At 34.8% G+C, this 21,911-nt stretch overlaps 2 protein-coding genes, 1 long non-coding RNA gene and 1 other non-coding gene across 4 annotated transcripts; 2 read left to right on the forward strand and 2 right to left on the reverse strand.

Moving 5' to 3' along the window:
- The first annotated feature begins 2,305 nt into the window (after nucleotides 1-2,305).
- LOC115446448 (zinc carboxypeptidase) lies at nucleotides 2,306-7,931 on the forward strand. Its single transcript, XM_030173120.2, has 6 exons — nucleotides 2,306-2,627; nucleotides 3,220-3,640; nucleotides 4,849-4,969; nucleotides 6,023-6,243; nucleotides 6,751-6,835; nucleotides 7,575-7,931. Exons 1-6 carry the CDS (start codon nucleotides 2,344-2,346, stop codon nucleotides 7,835-7,837), a joined length of 1,395 nt encoding a protein of 464 aa, XP_030028980.2. The 5' UTR covers nucleotides 2,306-2,343; the 3' UTR covers nucleotides 7,838-7,931.
- Nucleotides 7,932-8,983: 1,052 nt separating this feature from the next.
- LOC119189171 lies at nucleotides 8,984-12,135 on the reverse strand. Its single transcript, XR_005112287.1, has 2 exons — nucleotides 9,636-12,135; nucleotides 8,984-9,511 (listed from the first exon to the last, which is right to left on the reverse strand). It is a non-coding gene; the product is annotated as an uncharacterized LOC119189171 (long non-coding RNA).
- Trnan-guu lies at nucleotides 11,004-11,076 on the reverse strand. The gene has a single exon. It is a non-coding gene; the product is annotated as a tRNA-Asn (tRNA).
- A 133-nt stretch (nucleotides 12,136-12,268) lies between the features above and the next one.
- On the forward strand, nucleotides 12,269-17,510 carry LOC115446446 (zinc carboxypeptidase-like). The gene is made up of 6 exons (XM_030173118.2): nucleotides 12,269-12,609; nucleotides 13,681-14,095; nucleotides 14,924-15,038; nucleotides 15,860-16,080; nucleotides 16,590-16,674; nucleotides 17,185-17,510. The coding sequence occupies exons 1-6, from the start codon at nucleotides 12,332-12,334 to the stop codon at nucleotides 17,454-17,456; spliced, it is 1,386 nt and encodes a 461-aa protein (XP_030028978.2). The 5' UTR covers nucleotides 12,269-12,331; the 3' UTR covers nucleotides 17,457-17,510.
- The last annotated feature ends 4,401 nt before the right edge of the window (nucleotides 17,511-21,911 follow it).

A 21,911-nucleotide genomic window follows, 5' to 3' on the forward strand; every position in this document is an offset into this window, starting at 1 on the left:
TTTCTAAAATCTGCATAATTATTGAGTAATACATTTATTATAATTGCAATTTGTTTAATTAATTATAAATTATTTATATTTATTAATCCAAACAATTAATACAATGTTCAATGTGGATAAAACTTTAGACCATAGTTGTACTTCAGGCAATACTCAGGAAGACGGTTACATTAAGTGAACTTGCTTTTGATGTTTCCCAACAATTAGCTGAAGAAATACAATACTTATCCACCCAGTAATAAAGGTCCCTGTAGTGGCAGACGTAACTTTGTATACCTCGGGAGACTGTTGTCGTACAACCTTGTAAGTTATTTTTGCATTTGTTTAATTTTATTTGAAGATATAGCTGATAGGATAAACATCTTCGATATTTTAAAGGTTTGTTGAAGACCAAAACTATAATTTATATATAATAATAAATAATAATATCAGCCCTGTGTTATATACTGTCCCACTGTTGGGCACGGGTCTCCTCTACTACTGAGAGGGATTAGGCCTTAGTCCACCACGCTGGCCCAGTGCGGATTGGTAGACTTCACACACCCTCGAAATTCCTATAGAGAATTTCTCAGGTATGCAGGTTTCCTCACGATGTTTTCCTTCAACTTTAAAGCAAGTGATAATTCACACAACTTTAGAAAAGTTAGAGTTGTGTGCCTTTAGGTTTGAAACCTGCGAACATTCGTCTTGGCAGTCCGTTCCGCAACCAACTAAGCTACCGTGGCTTTAGCGTCGCGTAATAATTCTGTGTCATGGTTAACAGTCAAAATGAAATTAAGAATCATGACTGATGACTGATGATGACAGGCAATGCGGATGTGTTTCGTTATTATTTAGTTGCTTGCTCGTATTATGCAGGGTAATATTTCAATTGTATCGTAATTTCGATTGGAATATGCAGTGTAATGTTATATAGTATCGTAATAAATAATTGTCATGGTTAATAGTCATAATGTTAATAACAATTGTCACTGATAACAAAAGAGTACTAATATTACATAGAAAGACATTGGAAAGATTGTCGTACAAAAAAATTGCGGCCATGCGACACTTATTCAATCTAACGTGAAATAGCAAAACGACAATGTAAAATACTTTATATTTCTTTCCATATTGTGATTTGCACGATTTAAATATATATACAGGGTCATTTTAACATTGAGTTACTAAATGAAACCAGATACTTATCTACTTGGAAATAATATTTTATAATAACTTGAGCCGTGTATGTAAAATAACAAAGTTTCGAACAAAATAAATATTAGTAAAAAGTAGTTTTAATTTTACGAGCCCTAATTGCAACTTGGAGATCATGGACAGGATAATTGAGATGGACAGAACAACCAGGATTTTGGGATATTATTCTGCTGGGGTTGTTAATGTTCTTTCTGTAGTTTCGCTGGCATTGTTTAGCTTAACTTAAGTCATTACAAGCTAAATTAATGTCGTACTTAAACATAAATAAAAGCTTGTTTTTAAAAATGATTTTTTTCCTAAGTTATTTTTTTTATTTTTAGTAATCAAAATTGCAAGATTTGACCCGAACAATCAACTCAAAAAAAATATTTTTGACTAAAAACCACGGATTATCAAAATTTCAAACTGATTGGACCGACAAAGTTTTTGGACGACAGCTTGAATCCAACATCTTGTATTTTTTTAACAAACTATGCATGGTCATCTCACTAAACGTGGGTGTAAAATTGCATCTTAATCGGTGGAGGGTGACTGCTTTAATTTATTTGCCAGATTCGGCCCGAACATATTAAATACATACATATGTACATACTTTTTTTTATTCGCAACGGCAAAGGGACTACACTGCACCTGATGGTAAATGTAGGATATCATCCATCCAATAGGATGTCAACTGACGAGAGATGATTATCTTACAGTCAACCCAATTATGCCAGCCAGTTGGAACCGGATACAGACACACTGATCCCGGAACGCAATACTTACTTGGGCCGCTGTGGCAGGATTTAGCACCTTGTGTACGGTGATCGCTATCCGAGCGGACGTAAAATATATCTTACCACCAGCAAACATACAAACATTGCAAGTTAAATAAAAGCTTATAATAGCTAAGCCGTTAAATTTAATTCCAACTACTGGCATAACTTCTCTCCCGTTTCTTTAACGCGATTTAATAACAAAATTTATTTATCACCATATCTTATAATTTTAATGCAAATTAATGAGTACATTTACACTTTAATAAATTAATGCTTGCTAAGATTACGCCAGATATAAGCAATTATCAGATAATTTCGACACCGATAATATTACAGAACTTAAAAATATTCACTAATCAATCCATGTAGGGTTAATGCGGATGTCAGGATGAGTAAATTAAGTTATTTAATTTTATTTATTGGTGTAGCCACTGTTAGCGGATTAAGAAGTTACGATGGCTACAAAGTATATCAAATAGAACCTAAGAATGAAAATGAAGTGAATGTTTTGACTGAAGTTCAAGATAGTGGAATCGGAGAGTTTTGGGAAGACTATTTCGATGTAGACCACAAAGTGAGGATCATGGTGTCAGGTGACAAACAAGGAGTCTTCCTTGGTAAAATGAAAGATGCTAACATCGAAGTTGTGGAGACCATTTCTGATGTTGAGAAGTAAGTAATTTGATTTCAGCCCGGTAAGTCAAATATTAGCAAATTTATAAAAATCGTTTCATAACACCTTGATGCAATGTTATTTTAAGTGATTAAGTAACGGATCTAGATACTTTACGTAAGACCAACAGGGAAGTTCAAGTTCTACACTTAAGGTTACAAATCTTACTCAATATATTTGTATTTCAAGTATTTAATTAATCATATCTAAACCTTTAATTAAAGTATTTAATTAATCATATCTAAACTAATAATAATTAGTAATCAACGGACCCCAGTGTTGTTTATTTAAAATCTGTAAAAAGTAGTTATTTCTTGTTAGCAGCAGTGTGTACTGTGTAGTCATTGTTGTGTTCCGGTTTGAAGAACATTGTAGCTAGTGTAACTATTGGACATAATAAGACTTAACATCTCATGTCTCAGAATGGCGAGGCAGTAGAATACCAAACAATACTTTGTAATTCAAGGTGTTGTGTGATGTTTCTACTGTTTATGGGTGGTCATATCATTTATCATCAGACGAATGGCAAGCTCGTCTCGTCATTCAAGGCAATAAAAAAATATCTAAAAATATTTGTTTTCTTTATTCCAGAGCTGTTCGAAATCAAATGAGACCAGCAATTGCCAGAAACGCTTCAAATTCAGAACCATTTTACGGTTTAACATGGGACAGATATCACAACCTTGCAACAATAAACGCATGGCTTGATAGATTGGTAGCTGCATATCCCGACATCGTATCCAGTGTTGTTATGGGATATTCTGTTGAGAACAGAGAGATCAAGGGAATCAGAATTAACTACAAACCTAACAGAAATAATAATACAAACTATATTGGTATTCTCGAAGGCACCCTTCATTCGAGAGAATGGATCTGCCCTGCTACAGTGACTTGGATTATTAAGGAATTCTTGACAAGCACCGATCCAGCTGTTAGGGCGATGGCTGAGGATTTGGACTGGCATATATTCCCTGTAGTCAATCCTGATGGATACGAGTACACATTTAACACGGTATGTATTGTACAATATAATATTTTTACGTTATAATAGATTTTGCTCGTAGCTTCGCCTGTATGAAGGTGTTTTCCAGGATAAAAGTCCCGCTATATAGTTTCCCGGGATAAACAAGTAGCATATAAACTTCCCAGAAACTTAAATTATCTCCATACCAAATTTCATAAAAATCCATTCAGCAGATTTTGTGAAAATCGATAACATACAGACAGACAGGAAAGGCGACTTTGTTTTATAATATGTCTGGATATATTTGCGGTTATCAAAACAAGGCGTTTTCCTGGCTGGCCCTAGGACGTCATTGCTATCCCGGATAATCCTTATTATACATACTGATTACATTCTCAGCATTCTTATAAAAAGAAAACTATTTTAATATTCATTATGATAAAATAACCTTAGTAATAAAAGGATAATAGGCGATTAAGAAATGAATATTAGATAATGAAATATGTGCAAGGATAAAGATATAATAACGACAAGTGATCAATCATTGCATTAAGTGATAACAACAATTTCATAAAGACTTAGAGTTAATTATAATTTTTCCGCCTTTATTCACTAATAACTATAATACAGCTAATACTGCAGTATCTGTAATAATATATTTTTTTAAATCCCCATCTTAAACGATTGCTGTTAAAGCTATATGGAAATATTCTATGCTGTTATGAATAACTTTGTCCCACGATACAAAAGCCATAGTTACAAGTTCACACCCCGGATCGGGTAATACACTGTCCTACTTGTTGAAATTTAACATGACTCAGGATATGTGCGTATTCAATGGAGATAAACTGCAAGTTTATGCAAAGAAGCTAAAGCTAAATTGTTTCAAAAGTGTGTTTCAGCATTTCCATATTGAAATAACATAAATACACTCTCACGTCTTTAACCTTGGAAGGGGTAAACAGAATCCCATCTGGTACTCTTACATTCCACCGTTGGTATTCCGTCGTATGATGTGATGCGGGAAGAACTTATCGCCATATCGAGCGCAAATTCCATACTCGAGGCTGATACTAACTACAGAAACCAATATCACTTTGTCCGACCCGAAGAATGATCCCGAGTCCTGAATAATGTAGTCGTACCGTAATTTAACTACGCTAAGTATGCAGTTGTTTAAATATAAGGACATAAGCACAGTTAAGATCCTCTTATTTAAATAGTAGAGTACTTAATAGATTTATTTTATTTGACAGCATCGTATGTGGAGGAAGAACCGTAGTCCAGAAAACTTTAAATCATGCGCACCATACGGAGAGCCTGATGACATGAGCCATGGAGTCGACTTGAACAGGAACTTTGATTTCGCCTGGTTGTGTATGTATTTTTATATAATTATTGTTTTACTATCACCCTATTTCGTCACTTCTGAGGCAATTCTAATTTCCTACTGTAAGTATTATATGTATAATAATATCAGCCCTATAATATATACTGTCCCACTGTTGGACGCGGGCCTCCTGTACTACTGAGAGGGATTAGGACTTAATCCACCACGCTGGTCTAGTGCGCATTGGTAGACTTCACACACCCTCAAAATCCATATAGAAAACTTCTCAGGTATGCAGATCTCCTCACGTTGTTTCCTTAACCGTTAAAGCATGCAATAATTCACAAAGAATGCACACTAAATTGTAGAAAAATCAGAGATATGTGCCCTTGGATTTTAAACTTGCGAACATTCCTCTCGGTAGTCCGTTTCACAACCAACTAGGCTATCGTCCATGTATTATATTTTGTCTCACAAATACCCACAGAACTCCACTACTGCTAAGCAGGTTAAGGGCTATAATATAATCCATCTTGTATACTCTCGGTTCTTGCAGAGGTATATAGCACTTGATAGGTGGTGAAGATTGACTAATCTTCTTAGCTGGCTTAAAATATGTTTTTATGGAAGCTCACTTCAGGATGTAGCCAATCTTCTTGGTGATTCCTTTTACATAATATGGTAATTCAACTGGAACAAGTTCAATTGTGGCTGGTTTCACTCGGTTTCTGTGATGGCGGCGTGGAATTTGGAGCTTGTTGTCTCGCACCTCAGGGACCAGGTGTTTCTCGTCACTCTTTGAAATAACGATTTGCCCACGATAGCCGACTGTTTAGGATGGTGATGAGATTCGCCGTTCAGATATTTACCAGTATGGGTCTGTTTCCAATACACAGTACGACTTAAGGTCTGACCAGGATTTTTAAATGTTGGTTGATATTGTAACTTTGACTTTGCGGATGACGAATATCTGAGTCCACTCCGTGACCACGAAGGCTGCAAAGTCTTCGAAACGTCGGGAGAAAATTAAAATATAAAAAACCGTGATAAAACCCGATAAATAGTTTAATTTTAATTATTAATGTGATCATTTCTTTAAGCTGTGGGAGCATCAAACAACTCATGCTCGATCACCTACGCCGGGCCGACGGCGTTTTCCGAGCCAGAATCCCGAGCTATTGCCCAATATGTGCTGAATTTGAACCAGCAGGGTAGGCTCATCTACTACCTCGCCTTCCACTCGTACACGCAGCTCATCGTCATACCCTACAGCAATGTAAGGGGCCATGAAGTTCTCCAAAACAGAAATTATGCGGATATGGTTAGTAAATTCAAAATTATTAATCTTTATTAGGTATTACATTGCTTGTATGCGAGGATCCACGTCAATAATACCGCTACGTCAATTTCTGCAAAGCAATATTCTGCACCATTCTTCTGCTCCACCGGTACCAGGAAAGCAACTATAGCATATTTTTTCCTACGACAGAAAAAAGGTGCATGCATTGTTGCGTTTCAATTTAACATTGTACCCAGTCTTATCGTAGGTTAGGCAGTTACTACTTAAAGGATGAGAGGCAAATTTAATTTATTGCTCTAGTACCTATTTATAGTTCTATAGTACCTATTTTATAATGACTTGTGACTTTCATTATATATATATTTTTTTTATAAACGCGTGGATGTTTACGCTAGGTATGGAATAAAATATATATTCCTAAGTACTAACAAATTAACATAGTTTATACATTTCCTTATAAAACACCAAAATAAGGTTTACGTACACTTATAAATTGCAATAACTATAAGTACATTTAATGTTTAACAGTATGAAATTGCCAAGAGAGGTGCAGATGCGGTGTCCAGGAGATTCGGAACATCATACCGAGTTGGAGTAGCGGCAGATGTATTGTGTAAGTATTATTATTTACTATCAAACTCATCAAACGTGGCACAATTTCATTTCCCATGGCATCAATCGACAAACAAGCACATGATAATTGATTTCTATCTCCCATAAACACTCAAAATATCAGAAGATAGGTATACTGCTATCCTAAAGAAAAAGAACAAGTATTGGGCGAGGCAGGAAAATGTTATGCCCTAAATATTACTCACTATACGTAATTCATGAGAAAGCTATTACTTCTCGTTTGTTCTCTATGGGTTTTGTTTTATGCGGGGCGTGGTAAAATGACCCACTGCAGAAGGTGGTATTTGAACTGTGACTATACTGTTTCAGCGGATTCGGAATATACATTTTTACTGCAACCCTCCCATAATTATTTCATTCCAGTTGCATACTGAGAATTATTCATCATCATTTTTCGATCTCGTACGTTGTATTACGAGTATATTATACTTAATTTCTATCACTATTGTCTTCCTAAGTCTTCTACCCTTACTGGGCTTTCTTCGCTAAATCTATCATCTACGTATTCATCATTGTCCTTAATAACACTGTCAGCATACACCCTAAATCCCTTATACAAGATTTTAGATATCGTTACTTCAGCCATTTACAAGAGTTCATTATTATCATCATCAGCCGCAAGTCGTTCACTGTTTAATTAGGCCCCAGTTTTTCGCAGACCTGGTAGCGTTCAACTTTTTACTTCCTTAATTTGGTCTGAATTGTTGCTTTTTTTTCAGATCCGATGAGTGGATCCAGCTTTGACTGGGTGAAACTCGTGACCGACATCCCTGTGTCGTACCTCGTGGAACTCAGGGACATGGGAGAGTACGGCTTCCTCTTGCCTCCAGAGCAGATCATCCCCAACAACTTGGAGATCATGGACGGGATCATTGAGATGGACAGAACCACCAGAATTTTGGGATACTATTCTGCTGGAGTTGCTAATGTTCTTTCTGTAGTTCTGCTTGCATTCTCTGGTTTGGTTTGTTTATTATTTTAACAAACTGTTTCATAATCTATTTTAATCGTTATTTCATAAAAATATTGTAATTCTGTGTTTCATAATTAATTTTTAATAAATTAATTTAATATAACATCCGTATTAATAATATTTTTTGAAACCCTTACATATATTCTTGATAATAAGCAGCCTAAAATATAAAATTAATTCAGAACTTGATCAGAGAGCATTTAGTCCCTCAACTTTTAATCATACGTTATACACATAAATCTTCATTTTAGAATGTACTCTGCCTGATTTTTATATTACTACCTCATCCAAATCTGATATAAGATCGGCGCAAGTCTTTATAAACAATTTGCAGAAAGGTTTCAGGTTACATTGCTTAGGTTTTACCTGCCCGTCGTCATGCGCCTTTTGGTAGTGTAAAATACTGAAGTATAAGCCTTAATATTATATGAGATAAAATAAGCAAGCATGTATATGATGTAATAATAATTCAGCCCTGTGTTATATACTGTCCCACTGCTGGACATGGGCCTCCTCCGCTATTGAGAGGGATTAGGCCTTGTCCACGACGCTGGCCTAGTGCGGATTGGTAGATTTCACATACCCTCAAAATTCCTATAAAGAACTTCTCAGGTATGCAGGTCCCCTCACGATGTTTTCCTCTATTGTTAAAGTAAGCGATAATTTACAAAGAATACACGCATAATTTTAGAAAACTTTGAGTGTATGTCATTGGGATTTGAACCTGCGGACATTCGCCTCAGCAGTCCGTTCTACAGATCTAACTAGGCTATCAGCGCTCGTTTCTATGATGTATGATAACAAATATTTGATCAGTTAAGTCCAAAAATGTGGTTTGTCCAATCATTCTTCATTTACGTTCGATGCAATCTATTTTATCAGCTAAAACATGAAATATACAAAGTTATCACTAATGACCGGCACGAGCTTCGATAATATAATTTATTATAATAGCGTCTGATACAGATATATTGATTAAGTTTGAGGAATTAAAAAATTTATAAACCTATTTTTGCCTATAATTAATCAAAAACATGATTATGTAAGGTTACGGCTATATAGCAAAACAGTAAACTTAAAGTTAAGAAGTGTGCGCTCATGCGATGGTTACTCAATCTATGGTGAAATAGCAAAACATGGATGTAAAATACTTAATGTGATTTTGCACGTTTTAATAGACATGTACATGCACTACCTTTCTGTTAATATGTTATTTAACAAAGGAAACTGACACGTCTTATCACTCGAACATTTTAAATAATACAGCAACTTATTACTAATTGCTAATAAGTAGAAATAAGCAAAAATTTTGGAGCACTTGATGTCCGGTCTATAATTGTAAATTATAACCTGTCAAGAGTTAAACACTTAGATACGTATCATTTTATCGATAAAATTTATCATAATCTATTTATTGAGCACAATTTCTCAACATTTTATCTTTATTATGATAATAATCAACAGTATACATTATTTTCAATTGTAAGTGTAACTTACGTACAAAATGATCTTGTAAATATTGTTGTTAATTAGAATTAACACGTAGATTAGCACGCGAATTCTTACGCAGATGGAGTACTTCCACTCTGGAGGAGTCCCAACCCTAGCCGGCCAGTCCACACGGAATCAGGGAACGCGGTGTCGCCATTCACCTTCGGTTTGCCAAGAAGCCGTCCCTGCGGGCTTATTATTATTATTATTATATATTGTTAGGAACTGAAGCGATTTTTATTAAAATAAAAAGAAATATCACTGACTACAGATATACTTTCAAAGATATTACTCAAACCGAACAACCGGTACTTACGACTGGTAATGAACAACTGCTCGCTGCTGATTGACGACTGCCTCGGTCTGTCAAACGCTGTGTGTTTTTATAGCAAAAGGTATCACAAATACCCTCACAACAATATTTATATCCAACAATATATAATCGGGCAGGCAGTTGAGACAACCGATAATTAAAATTAAACTATTTTTCGGATTTTATCGTGGTTTTAATATTTTAGTTTTCTTCCGACGTTTCGTGTGAGATCATTCTGTGTAGATCGGACCAACAGCTAAAATTTAAAAAGTTGTATAAATGTATAATGTAGGTAGGCGCGGGATTGTGACCTGGAGGGGGAGTTTATAGTGAACTCTATAACGGGACTGTTGTTTCGGCACTGAACTGGACGCGAGCCCCTTTACCGCACCGCGCCTACGGGCTGCGTCCACGACGTCGTCCTAGGTTCCCGCAGTGCCGAGCTGGCTGTGTTTAAGGGAGGACGCGTGCGCGAGCGTAACCTGTGGGCTCAACCCTTGACATTGTCGATCAGAATTATATATTAATATTGTTAGTAATACACCCCATATACTTGTAAAATTAAATAAATATATACCCGATAAGTGGCGCATTGTAAATGAATTTGCGGATGAACAACACCTCAGTCGCCCCCGTGACCACGAAGACAGACTTCGAAACATCAGGAGAAAACTAAAATATTAAAACCGCGATAAAATCCGAAAAATAGTTTCATTTTAATGTCTATCATTCGCGTAAACATAAGATCATTACAATAATGCCCGTATCTCGCTATTAATACTGGTTTTCATTGTAGCTATGTATTTGTGCAATCGGTTCTTAAACTGCTTTATGTTTTCAGCTGTAATGGCATGTTCTGACAAGTTTACTGTGAGCTCCTTGGCATGCTAATGGTTTGATTATTAACATTTTCGGGGACTTAAAATTTAAAATAGTTTGAAATTTGGCTAATATTTATTTTTATTCTGGCGCAACGAAATTACATTTGAATTATGTAGTACGATTTAATCTAAACATGACATCGATATATGAGAGATGTTACTTTGCTCGATAGTAGCAAAATGATGTTCACCTGATCTAGACTTAGATGTAAATTTGGTAACACTGAAAGGCGAGTCATCGATTATTTTTTTATTTATTTATTATGTTCGCCATTTATCTCATGATGGTTGCTATCTAGTTGCGTACAAAATGTATACGAATATCTACATAATACAGTTACTACTATTCTAAAGAGGAATACTAGAGTTTCTAGCTTATTCTGCTCTGATGAGAACTGCTTTGCAAACTGATGGTAGAGTGTTGTCGGAATCTAAATAATGTGTTAAATTTTACAGGGTCAAAATAAATAATCACAAATTATCAAAAGAACGCCCCCGGGTGGGCTCGAACCACCAACCTTTCGGTTAACAGCCGAACGCGCTAACCATTGCGCCACGGAGGCTTGTGGGCAGGTAGGCGAAATACAGAAGATGCTTAAACAGCTAAAGTATTTTTACAGTGGTTCAATCGTGTCAAGTCCTCAGTACAATATAAATTTTCTATAAACCATTTAGATAGTAGAATTGTATTGATTTGACAGTCTCCATGGCACAAGTGGCGATGGACATGATACGCTCTTCGATCTTCACACCGAATTTTAATTCGGTAATACTATTTCAAGACAAGGTATAGGACAGGACATTAGTAGCTTGATATTTTCTGCTAGATACCTACATATAACGATCCGACGGCTGACTTGGTAAGGAAGTACTTAGTGCCGAAGAGGAACCCAAATATTATTATGATTCTATGGTTAAATTTCCTAATACAAAAAAAGACTATAGGGTGTTCGTTTCCATTGAAAAGGTACCTATAATTTGCTATAAGTGCTTTCATACCCCAAGGAGATTTCACTCGGTCGTTACTTTAGCAGGCGCTTGTTCTTAAATAGTAAGTAACTATTTTACTATGGGATAGGACAATGGTATGTTGTTATTCTTAATAATAACACCTAACATATTACTTTACATTTTTATTTTTTTTATTGATCTTTTTAGAACAGATGAACAATATTTAGTAAAGACCAAATTGGACAAATTAGTAAACGAATTAACAAATATACTACACCCTAACTCAGACTGACCGAGAGGATAAGATTTTTACATAGCGAGTGTGGGTGGAAAATTCGGTAAGGATCAACCGCACCGAACCTTTGAATGGCATATATCTGACATTCTTAACAAGTCGAGAAGATCAAAAATAACCCAAACCGCCGGAAAAGCATGAGTACATTGATGAAGGTAGAAGAAGTGAAAAAAGTGTGCCAGAATGGGGCAATGGCAATCGATACACTCTGCCTACCCTTTCGACTGTAGGCATATATTATATATGTACGTACTAAACACTATTAAAATAACGATTAAACTAATATTGAGGTAGTTGCGTGATTTCTATGTTGTTAACACCGCGCCCTGATCTATTCTCTTACTGTCCATTGAGACATCACTTTTCTGACTGACTTCAAAACATTATCACAGAGGATACAGAATGCCTTACATAAAAAACATAAGTAAAATTCAATATACAACATCAATTAAAACATAAAACTTATCAAATCTAACATTTATTGCTCCCTATATTTATCTTTATGGTCTCCAAAAGACATTGCAGTACGTTTGACTATTTCAAACGGAACGGTGTTCTTCCCAACAAAAAAAATGATTTTAAATATTTTGATCATAGCAGTGCTTGTTACAACAAGTTATGGGATAAAAAGTTACGAAAACTACAAAGTGTATAATGTATATCCAAAATCAGAATTAGACGTGGAAAGACTGAACGGTTTGAAGAATGAAGAATACGACTTTTGGACCGACGTGGTCACCGTCGGCAATCCCGCAAGGATCATGGTGTCTCCTGCGCAGGATGCTTCGTTTGTTTCCTACATGCGATCTGTTGGTTTAGCTGCAAATGTTTCTATACCAAACGTAAAAAAGTAAGTAATTGTAATCACAAAATGTTTTACGAAATATTTCTTTTTGGGAGTAATTACCCTTTTTAATGTGATTATTATTATCTACATCAGTTTTTATGATAAAATAATTAAAGCCGATTGGGATTATTGGTATTAAGAATTTAGAATAGATATAGATATTAATTGAATTAAAGTACGTATCGAAATAATAACCTAAGTAGGAAAGTGGCTTTAAATTTGTCAACTCATAAGCTGATCGCAAAGTATAAGTTTGTTGATGACTCGAATATTATAATTTTTATTCACAATGTTGACGAAAATGGAAAGCTATCTGTACTCAGAGATGCTAATATTAAAGCATGTAAAAATGAACGACGTGGTTGTCTAAAGTAGTTATGTGTTCTAGCGATAAAGTTCTGGGTGATATTGTCCTTCTCGCATTGCCGGTATTAGCTAAGCTAAGATCTATATTGGCATGAATTTAACTGACACCGAGCACTGAACTGAACTGACACAAGCTGACAGTATTTATTTTACAGGCACAGCTAAGTGGCCCCGCTACATCTTATGGTAAGAATGGAGTCACATAGAATGTCGACTGTCGAGAGGATTTTTTTGTAATTTCATTATTACATGAAATGATTAACTCTCGATTGAATTAATGATTAAAAGAGATGATTAACTCTCTGCAATCGATACAATTATGCTGGCCTGTTGCAACCGGATATACACAGGCTGATCCTAGAACGCGACACACTTACATATCTAGTTAGACTGTAAAAATTCATTAACATCAAGAGTAGGAGAAACATTTTTCTGTATTGAAACCTAATAAGATAGATTCTTTGCATAAATAACATCGTATAGTTTATCAATATTTTTGAAGTACAATTACATACAATAGCCTAATTATTTATAACAGATATAGATATCAGAAATCTACCTCACTTTATTTCAAGTGTTACTGCGCAATAAAAGACGTCAAATGGATAACAAATAACGATAGACTGAAATAAATGATATCTTGGTTTTAAAAATATTTATAAGCCATGGTCAAAATGTAGGTTTAAGTACAAATACTTTCTTTTATAGATTGATGGATGCACAAATGCAGCCTGCAAGCAATGCTGACCGCAGCGCAAGGCTTGGGTCCTTCAGCTGGGATAGATACTACAACCTTCAGCAAATCCATGCATGGCTGGATGAGCTGGTAACTTTGTATCCAGGTGTAGTCAGCACTCAAGTGATTGGAAGGTCGCTAGAAGGCCGCGAGATTAAAGGCGTGATCATTGACTTCAGAGAAGGTCAGAGAGGAGAGAACCCTCGCATTGCTATGATTGAAGGAGGTATTCATGCCAGAGAATGGATTTCTCCAGCAACAGTAACCTGGATTATTAAAGAGTTCCTTACAAGCAATGATCCTGAAGTCAGGGCCTTGGCAGAGAACTTTATATGGCACATTTTTCCAGTAGTCAACCCTGATGGTTATTCGTACACTTTTGCTGGGGTAAGAATAATCATGATACGATACCTCAAGGTCCATTTTCATACATTTTGTTTCGGCTTTAATCTGGGTAACTAAACAAGTATTGGCAAGTATTTAAATTCTTTACTTGCCAATACTTGTTCTAATTGAATAATATTTTCATTTATAGTATTTGTACAGCAACATATACTATTATTAATTCCATTTCAAATATAGATAATAGTAAATATATATATATATATATATATATAAATATATATATCACTAATCAATTTAAAGGAAATAATAAGATAACCTACCTACTTACCTAGAAAAAAGTCAATTTCCGTACATTTTTATTTATGTAATTGTACCTACTTACGACTGCCTCGGTGGCGTAGTTGTATTGCATGTCCGGTACAATAGCGCTCTGAGGTCCTGGGTTCGAATCCCGGGTCGGGCAAAAGTGATATTTGGGTTTTTCTGCTCAGTATCAGCCCGGAGTCTGGAATTTGTGCCCGATATGGCGATAGGCTCGCCCCCTATCACATCATGGGACGGAACATACTTGGCGAAAAGTGGGTGCCCTAGTTGCGCCTCTGCATACCCCTTCGGGGATAAATGCGTGATGTTATGTATGTATGTATGTACCTACTTAAACATTTAGTTTGATACAACAATTGACAAAAAAATGTTAAAGCACTATCAATTAACTAACACTATATTAGTTCAGAAATATAGTCTGTCATTTTTATACTAAGGTAACAAAATATTGCCAACTTGTTGCCACTATTTTATCGTTTGTCTGGTAAAGTTGATGATAGCCTCTCCATGGCAGTAGAATATACATACATACTTACATTTTAATAGGACCGTATGTGGAGAAAGAACAGAAACCCTGCCAACCGCGTCGAATGCACAGAAGATGATAATGACTTGGGCAATGGAATTGACTTGAACAGGAACTTCGATTATGTTTGGATGAGTAAGTTTGACAGTAATTTAATATTTACTTTATCTATTCTCATTCCTTTTAATTTGGGGTCAGCGCAACACAAAAGGTTTAAGGAAAGATTTGTTTTAGTCTTTAGACCAGCAACCGACGTCATATCTTTCCAAAACATTTAAAAACAAAACTTAAGGTTTTTTGAATAGCTTAAACCGACATGGTAACCACGCAATGTCTGTTATGCCGCCAACCAGTACTGTGGACATAATAAGACTTAACATCTCATGTCTTAGGATGGCGAGCGCAGTGGAATACCAACCAATACTTTGTAATTCAAGATGTTGGATGGTGTTTCTACTCTTTATGGGCGGTCGTATCGCTTACCATCAGGCGAACGGCAAGCTAGTCTCGTCATTCGAAGTAATTAAAAAAAGCGATAAACAGAATATTGTATGAAGACTAACTTTTTCCAGTAACGTTATATTGTGAGTGCAATACGTCACTCTAAGATCCTATCTTCAAATTACGGTTTAGACAAATTGATATTGGGTATTTTTAACCGGAGTTTGGTATTGGTGCATGATATGGCAATAGTATCGCCCCTGTCACATACACACAAGGGTCAAAATGCTCAAGGTGAAAGGTGGATGCCCAGTTTGCACCTTTAATACTTCGGGGAAAAAATATGATATGTGTTTGTTTGTTTAGCAACATCATCGTATTTATTTTAATATCGTATATATTATTTTTGTAATTATTTTATTTATTTTGATCTTTATGAACGTCTATATGCCAAAAGCATTCTTTAGCAGTCAACATTCTTCAATCATGTTCTTGAATTTAGTATTTTTTTACAGCTGTTGGGGCATCTTCCAACCCTTGCAGTCGGACGTACGCTGGTCCTTCGCCGTCCTCTGAACTCGAAGCTCAGGCCATAATGCAGCATGTTCTAAGCCTGAAGCAGAAAGGCAACTTCCTCTACTACTTCGCTTTCCATTCATACTCCCAGATGATCCTGATTCCTTACAGTCACGTAAAAGGACATGAAGTTCTACAGGCTTCTAATTATGCTGATATGGTAAGTTAGGTTTCGGAGGTAGCAAAAAATATTGTTGAATTAAAATTTATCTCTAAAACAATGATTTTTATATTTCCTTATATTTCAAATAATTTATTCAGCTTGCACACTTTTTTAAATATACTTAATTATTAAATAATTTTTGATTTAATGTTGAAAATCCAAATATTTGCTGATGTGATTTTTATTATATTACTTAGTAGCTTTTGCTCGCGGCACTGCCCACGTGAAAAAAGTTTTCCAAGATAACATGGAGTATATATTTAAATTAGGCATCTAGCAATACATCGGTAAAAACTACATTCAATTCTATATCGTAATTTTTGCATGATATGTTTAAAAACATATAGACTGGTAGACAAAATGTCTAAAAACTGTTATTTAGCTTCTATTACTCTACATAAATGACTCATATTAGCTTTTATTCAATACCTATAATGTACAGACGTCTGTATATTACAATTTTATTATATTCTAATATATTAAAAAACTGAACACACGTCTTACAGTATGAAATTGCAATTTACGGTGCTGAAAAACTAAAACAGAGGCATGGTACTGCCTACAAAGTGGGAACTTCAGCTGAAATTCTATGTAAGTAATATAATATCTGGAGATACACATAAGATTAATTTAGTTCCAATGCTAATATTGTAACTCGAAATTTTAGTCTTACTACTGAGCAGCAACGCTTCCGATCAGGCAAGCAAGTTGCTCATCTCTCTGTTGACATTTATTTAAAAAGCAGAGTTATATTTATGGTTAACTAGCTTTTGCTTGCGGCTTCGCCCGCGTGAATGAGTTGTCCGGGATAATTATTTTTCCGACTTACTTAATATGTATATTATGACAGAATTACACAAAATCATTATAAATTGTAGCCTATGTGTTATTCTAATGTATAACCAATATTACTGTTAAGTTTCATCCAAATCCGTTCAGTATTGTTTTCGTGAAAAAGGAACAAACACATATACGTACATAGTGTGTATGTATTACATACATAGTTCCATACAGCCATCCTCACAAATTTTCGCATTTAAAATATTAGTAGGATAAAACCATTTTATAAGAAGACCAAATAACAGACCAACTGTCTTCCAGACCCAGTCAGTGGTGCCAGCTTCGATTGGGTGAAGGGAGTTGCAGACATTCCCATCGTCTACTTATTCGAGCTTAGAGACGTCGGAGAGTATGGATTCATGCTTCCTCCAGAAGAAATTATCCCTAATAATGAGGAGATCATGGACTGCCTTCTAGAGATGGACAAGGCGACGAGGTTTTTGAATTATTACGAACGTTCCGGAACCAATGCAGTTTATATTTCTGTTATGACATTGTTTACTAATTTAGTGTTCTTGGTGTTGTTCAAATAAATTATTTTTAAACTCTTGAGATCTTTATGTCTCAGATTTTTCTTGTCGAGGACACTTACATGTTTCATTTGAACCACTAACTAAAACCGATATGGGTTTATTCTTACTCGAATATAAATTATACAAAAAGGACAATGCCCAATACCAGGCTATTTTTGCGTCAGTCATGCGTCTTAACCAAATATCCACGAAAAATTATCAATTTAATTATTACTTCATTTGTATTTATTTCAGTCGTAAGCGATTAGGGGTTTAAAATATATGAAAAAAAAAGTTGTTTCATTGTTACAAATGAAACACCGGATAATTTACTTCCAATATGGCGAATTGATACCAATTCATAACAAATTCCCTTTTTAAATGGAATAAAAAAGTAAATATTATGTACAATAAATATGCCTGTACTTGAATCTATAATATATGTATTAAATATATTATTCATCTCAAATATATTGTTATAAAATTATATATTTTACTTAATAATTATGACCAAACTCCAAATACCCGGTAAAAAAAGAGAAAATATTAATCGTTCCAAAAACAAACATATGGCGACTTGTACTTGCATTGACAGAAATACAAAAGTCAGCTAAAACATGTCTGGACTTTATTTTTAATTAATGAATATATGGGTACAGATATTTATTACACTGGCAACTGAAATTAATGATATTTTGACACTTCAGATTTGTTTGAATGTTAAATCATTAAAATATTTTAATATATTTTATCTTACTCAAGATCGGAGTGTTTTTCTTATGCATTTTAATGTTGAGTCGAAAAATCCTCTGTTAAAAAAACAACGTGTATAGTGTGTGTTTCGAACTTTGAGACAGAAGGCTTTTAGTTAGCAACACAATGTCGTCTAGAGCCTAGACCCAGGATAGTTAATCGAAACGGCATATCCCGGCGGTGTATTAACTGCACCTTTGCGGTGCCCCAGCAACAAGAATATTTCTTGGACGAGCTGTCCAGCTTGTAAGTTATGTAGATTATTATTAATATACCCACAATGTGGGAAAAATCTTGCCAAAGTTAAAAAAAAACAGTTTAACAATAAAATAATCTGAACATGTTTACTCAACTTCTACATTATATTTTAGGTTTCAAGGCTGGAATGAGTTTGTGCTGCCTGCTACTTTCTCTACAACAAAGCTAATAGAGAGATTCACAGACAACAACATGTCATGACCCGACCAGCGCTGCAAGAAGTCATTCACTCACTTCAGCAGTATATATATAAACGTGCTGCAGCTATATCAAATTCTTTTTATTTTGGGATGCCAAGAATATAAACTTCTATTAAAAATATACATCTATATAAAAATATGCATCGGATTTCGTATTTCTGGTTTTATTTTTCTTTCCCTATGATAATTAACTATTAGCCTAATCAGGCTGTGAAGTGAGTTCCTGGGTTCGATTTCCAGGCCAAGCAATATTTTATCTCGGTGTTTCTAACATGAGTTGCCTGGGATCGGAATCCTCCAAAGAGGGTTGGCGTCAGGCATACGGCTGGTCAAAAAACTAAGCTGAATCTATTCTACAATATGTGTTGACGCCATATTGGAGTGAGATAATGGTAGGTGGAAATAAAGATAAGGTAATCCATGTAATAGAATAAATCGTAAGTCAGAAAAACATATACACAAAAGGTCCGGTAACATATGTATGCTCCGTGAAAAAACTAATATTCCGCCATACTATCTTAGAAGTTTTATTGGAGTTTCGTCTTATCAGATATGTTAGTACCTATCAGTTTCTTATGAGGGCAATTAAAGCTAGGTGAAAAGATCGTCCAATAATCGCTTATAGCAATAACAAGTAGGTACTGCAATATTGAACTTAATTAGGCACGTAGGTACTTTCTACCTTACATTATTGCAGTCCATACTTAACCTCAAAATAACCGCGCTATAAAAATTCTGATTACTCCGAACTCCCATCGAATATCCAATTGTTTTCAATTTGTATAAAAATTAGGATATATTCCCTATAGTTTAGTGAAGGTTTTGTACAGACGCAAGCGTAGCCCAACTCTCATACAAAAATGGGCATTCTCCTTTCAGTATATTTTCCTTTGCTTAATATACAGGCAGCCTGGTTTGTGCTAAATAGAGAAATCCATAAGTATCAAGAAATACTTACAGTTAAAGAGGTGGTTAACCAGATGAATTCTAACCTTTTATTATATAATTATTCTATTTAAAATGTTATAAATACGTGGGTTGTTACTGGATCTCAGCAAGCACGAAGGTCTGCTGAGCCTATACGTAAAAACTAAAGCATTATTATTTCGCCTACAATAATTATTCTCTCCCAAGATAATATAACCGGTGATTACAGTATGATTACAATGCCAAACTATGTTATCTACATAATAATGATAATTATTTATCATAAACAAATTATCCAGCCAGTAATTATGATATAATACTCATAGTAGTTATTCAACTAATTGAATTACATTGTTTTGCCAACCCATATACCTATCCACTCGGCGCATTATGACATAAGTATCTAAGTCCATTAATATGATCCGTTAATGTCTATATATAATATTATGTATTGTTAACTGAAAAAGATTTAATATATTTGGAGACATTTTTTTGCTGAGGTTTTGGGATCGATCCCTGGGTCGGGTAAAGTGATATTGGGTCTTAGTCAGCCCGAAGTCTGGATATGTGTATGGTAATAAGCGCGCCTTCTATCGTGGGACGGAATAGTACGCGCGCCGGATATTAGGTGCAGCAGCTGCGCTTCTGCCTACCGATTTGGGGTTAAAAGGCGTGAGTATAATATGTATTATCGAAATATTATCTTATATTTATATAATGATATTAGAAGCTCTGTATTAAACACTGTCCCACTGTAGGACACGGGCCCCCTCTACGTACTACTAAGAAATATTAGGCCTTAGTCCCCCACGCTGGCCTAGTGCTGATTAGTAGACTTCACACACCCTCAAAATTCCTATAGAGAACTTCTCAGTTATGCAGGTTTCCTCACGGTGTTTTCCTTCACCGATAATGTAATATTTTAATAACAGATAAATATACTCCAAGTGATAATGGCCTCATCCGTGCTAAACATTATAACCGGAAACCTCGGAGGGGCGATTTAAAAAATAAAACTAATAATTCACTCCCGCCATAAGTGAGTGAGATGTAAATAATAATAAATAACGACTCCCTCGACAATATGACGCGTGACTGAAATCAAATGTCACAACGCACCACAAATCATAACGGTTTCGGGATAAAGCAGGTTGTGGAGTCGTGTTGGAGTTAGAAATATTTGGAGTAATTTTATAATATACACAAATTGGAGAGGCGTTCATTTAGGTCTCAATATTTGGTACAATGTTACTATATGAAAATATAAAAAGTATAAATAATAATAAGTAAAAATTGCATTTTTTGTTACTGATAAATATTTTAAAATTTGTAGTTTCTTTTTCTATAAAATATAATTATTGAAACATATTACTTTTAGTGTACCGGTCTTTTTATATAAATGTGCACGGCAAACTGCACTGCACCTGATGGTAAGTGGAGTGAGATCCAATAGAATGTCAACGGACGAGATATGATTGCCCGTAGGCAGTCGACGCGATTATGCCAAGAATAGGATGGAATATTAAGATGTAAAAAATATACGGTAGGAATATCATAACCGAAACTAAATTGTCTATTAAATAGTATGCCAATATAAAGAAACGTGTGCCTTAGTATAATAAAATCCGCTATCTAATCACTACGAAATGCTTTTCCTTAACAACTACTGTAGAAACGATTATTATGATGTAAACACAAGGAAAATGGCTGCATTTCCTTATTTTCTACAACATAAATATCATTACACAAGAATAATTATCTTCGCTGGCTTATAAATGGCTTATTGTATTTTTTATGTTTATTATTATAGGCAGTGAACTATACAAACAAATAAAATAAAGTTCACAAATATATTGACTTTCACATAGTCATGGATCATCATGATTTTTTGTATAGCGATAGAATATGCGAATGGATGAAATTAGGTCTCCGTTTCCCTCAGAAATAGAATGTTTATTGAATTTTATGGTTACTATGAGAAAAGTATAATAATTAATAAGAAAGCTACTCCACAGCTTTAAGTGTTCTTAAGCTGAACACTTTCAATTTATATGATAATATCTGGTAATGATACCGTTTTTATTGTTTTCTTTTCTAACGTCGCGTAAAATTGGAGTATTTACGGAACACGTAGAGAGGACAGTTTCAATTATTTCTCGTATGAGCAGATTAAATATAAAGAGACGAAGAATTGTTTTTGTTGTTGGATTAAAAGATAAAACACAATATGTTATGAAAGGTATTCATTGTAAAAAGGTTTTGACTTATAATAAGATACAAGATCAAGTATTGTATAATTTTAGATTTAATATTTGAATTAAATCACGCACATTTGTGT

This window comes from Manduca sexta, chromosome 13 (assembly GCF_014839805.1).
Source record: "Manduca sexta isolate Smith_Timp_Sample1 chromosome 13, JHU_Msex_v1.0, whole genome shotgun sequence".
Taxonomy (NCBI): Eukaryota; Metazoa; Arthropoda; class Insecta; order Lepidoptera; family Sphingidae; genus Manduca; species Manduca sexta.

Coding starts and splice junctions, on each gene's coding strand:
- LOC115446446 (XM_030173118.2), top strand. CDS start 12,332: ATGATTTTAAATATTTTGATCATAGCAGTGCTTGTTACAACAAGTTAT. Junction 12,610..13,680: donor TCTATACCAAACGTAAAAAA/GTAAGTAATTGT, acceptor TTTCTTTTATAG/ATTGATGGATGCACAAATGC. Junction 16,081..16,589: donor CTTCTAATTATGCTGATATG/GTAAGTTAGGTT, acceptor CACGTCTTACAG/TATGAAATTGCAATTTACGG.
- LOC115446448 (XM_030173120.2), top strand. CDS start 2,344: ATGAGTAAATTAAGTTATTTAATTTTATTTATTGGTGTAGCCACTGTT. Junction 2,628..3,219: donor ACCATTTCTGATGTTGAGAA/GTAAGTAATTTG, acceptor TCTTTATTCCAG/AGCTGTTCGAAATCAAATGA. Junction 4,970..6,022: donor CTTTGATTTCGCCTGGTTGT/GTATGTATTTTT, acceptor CATTTCTTTAAG/CTGTGGGAGCATCAAACAAC.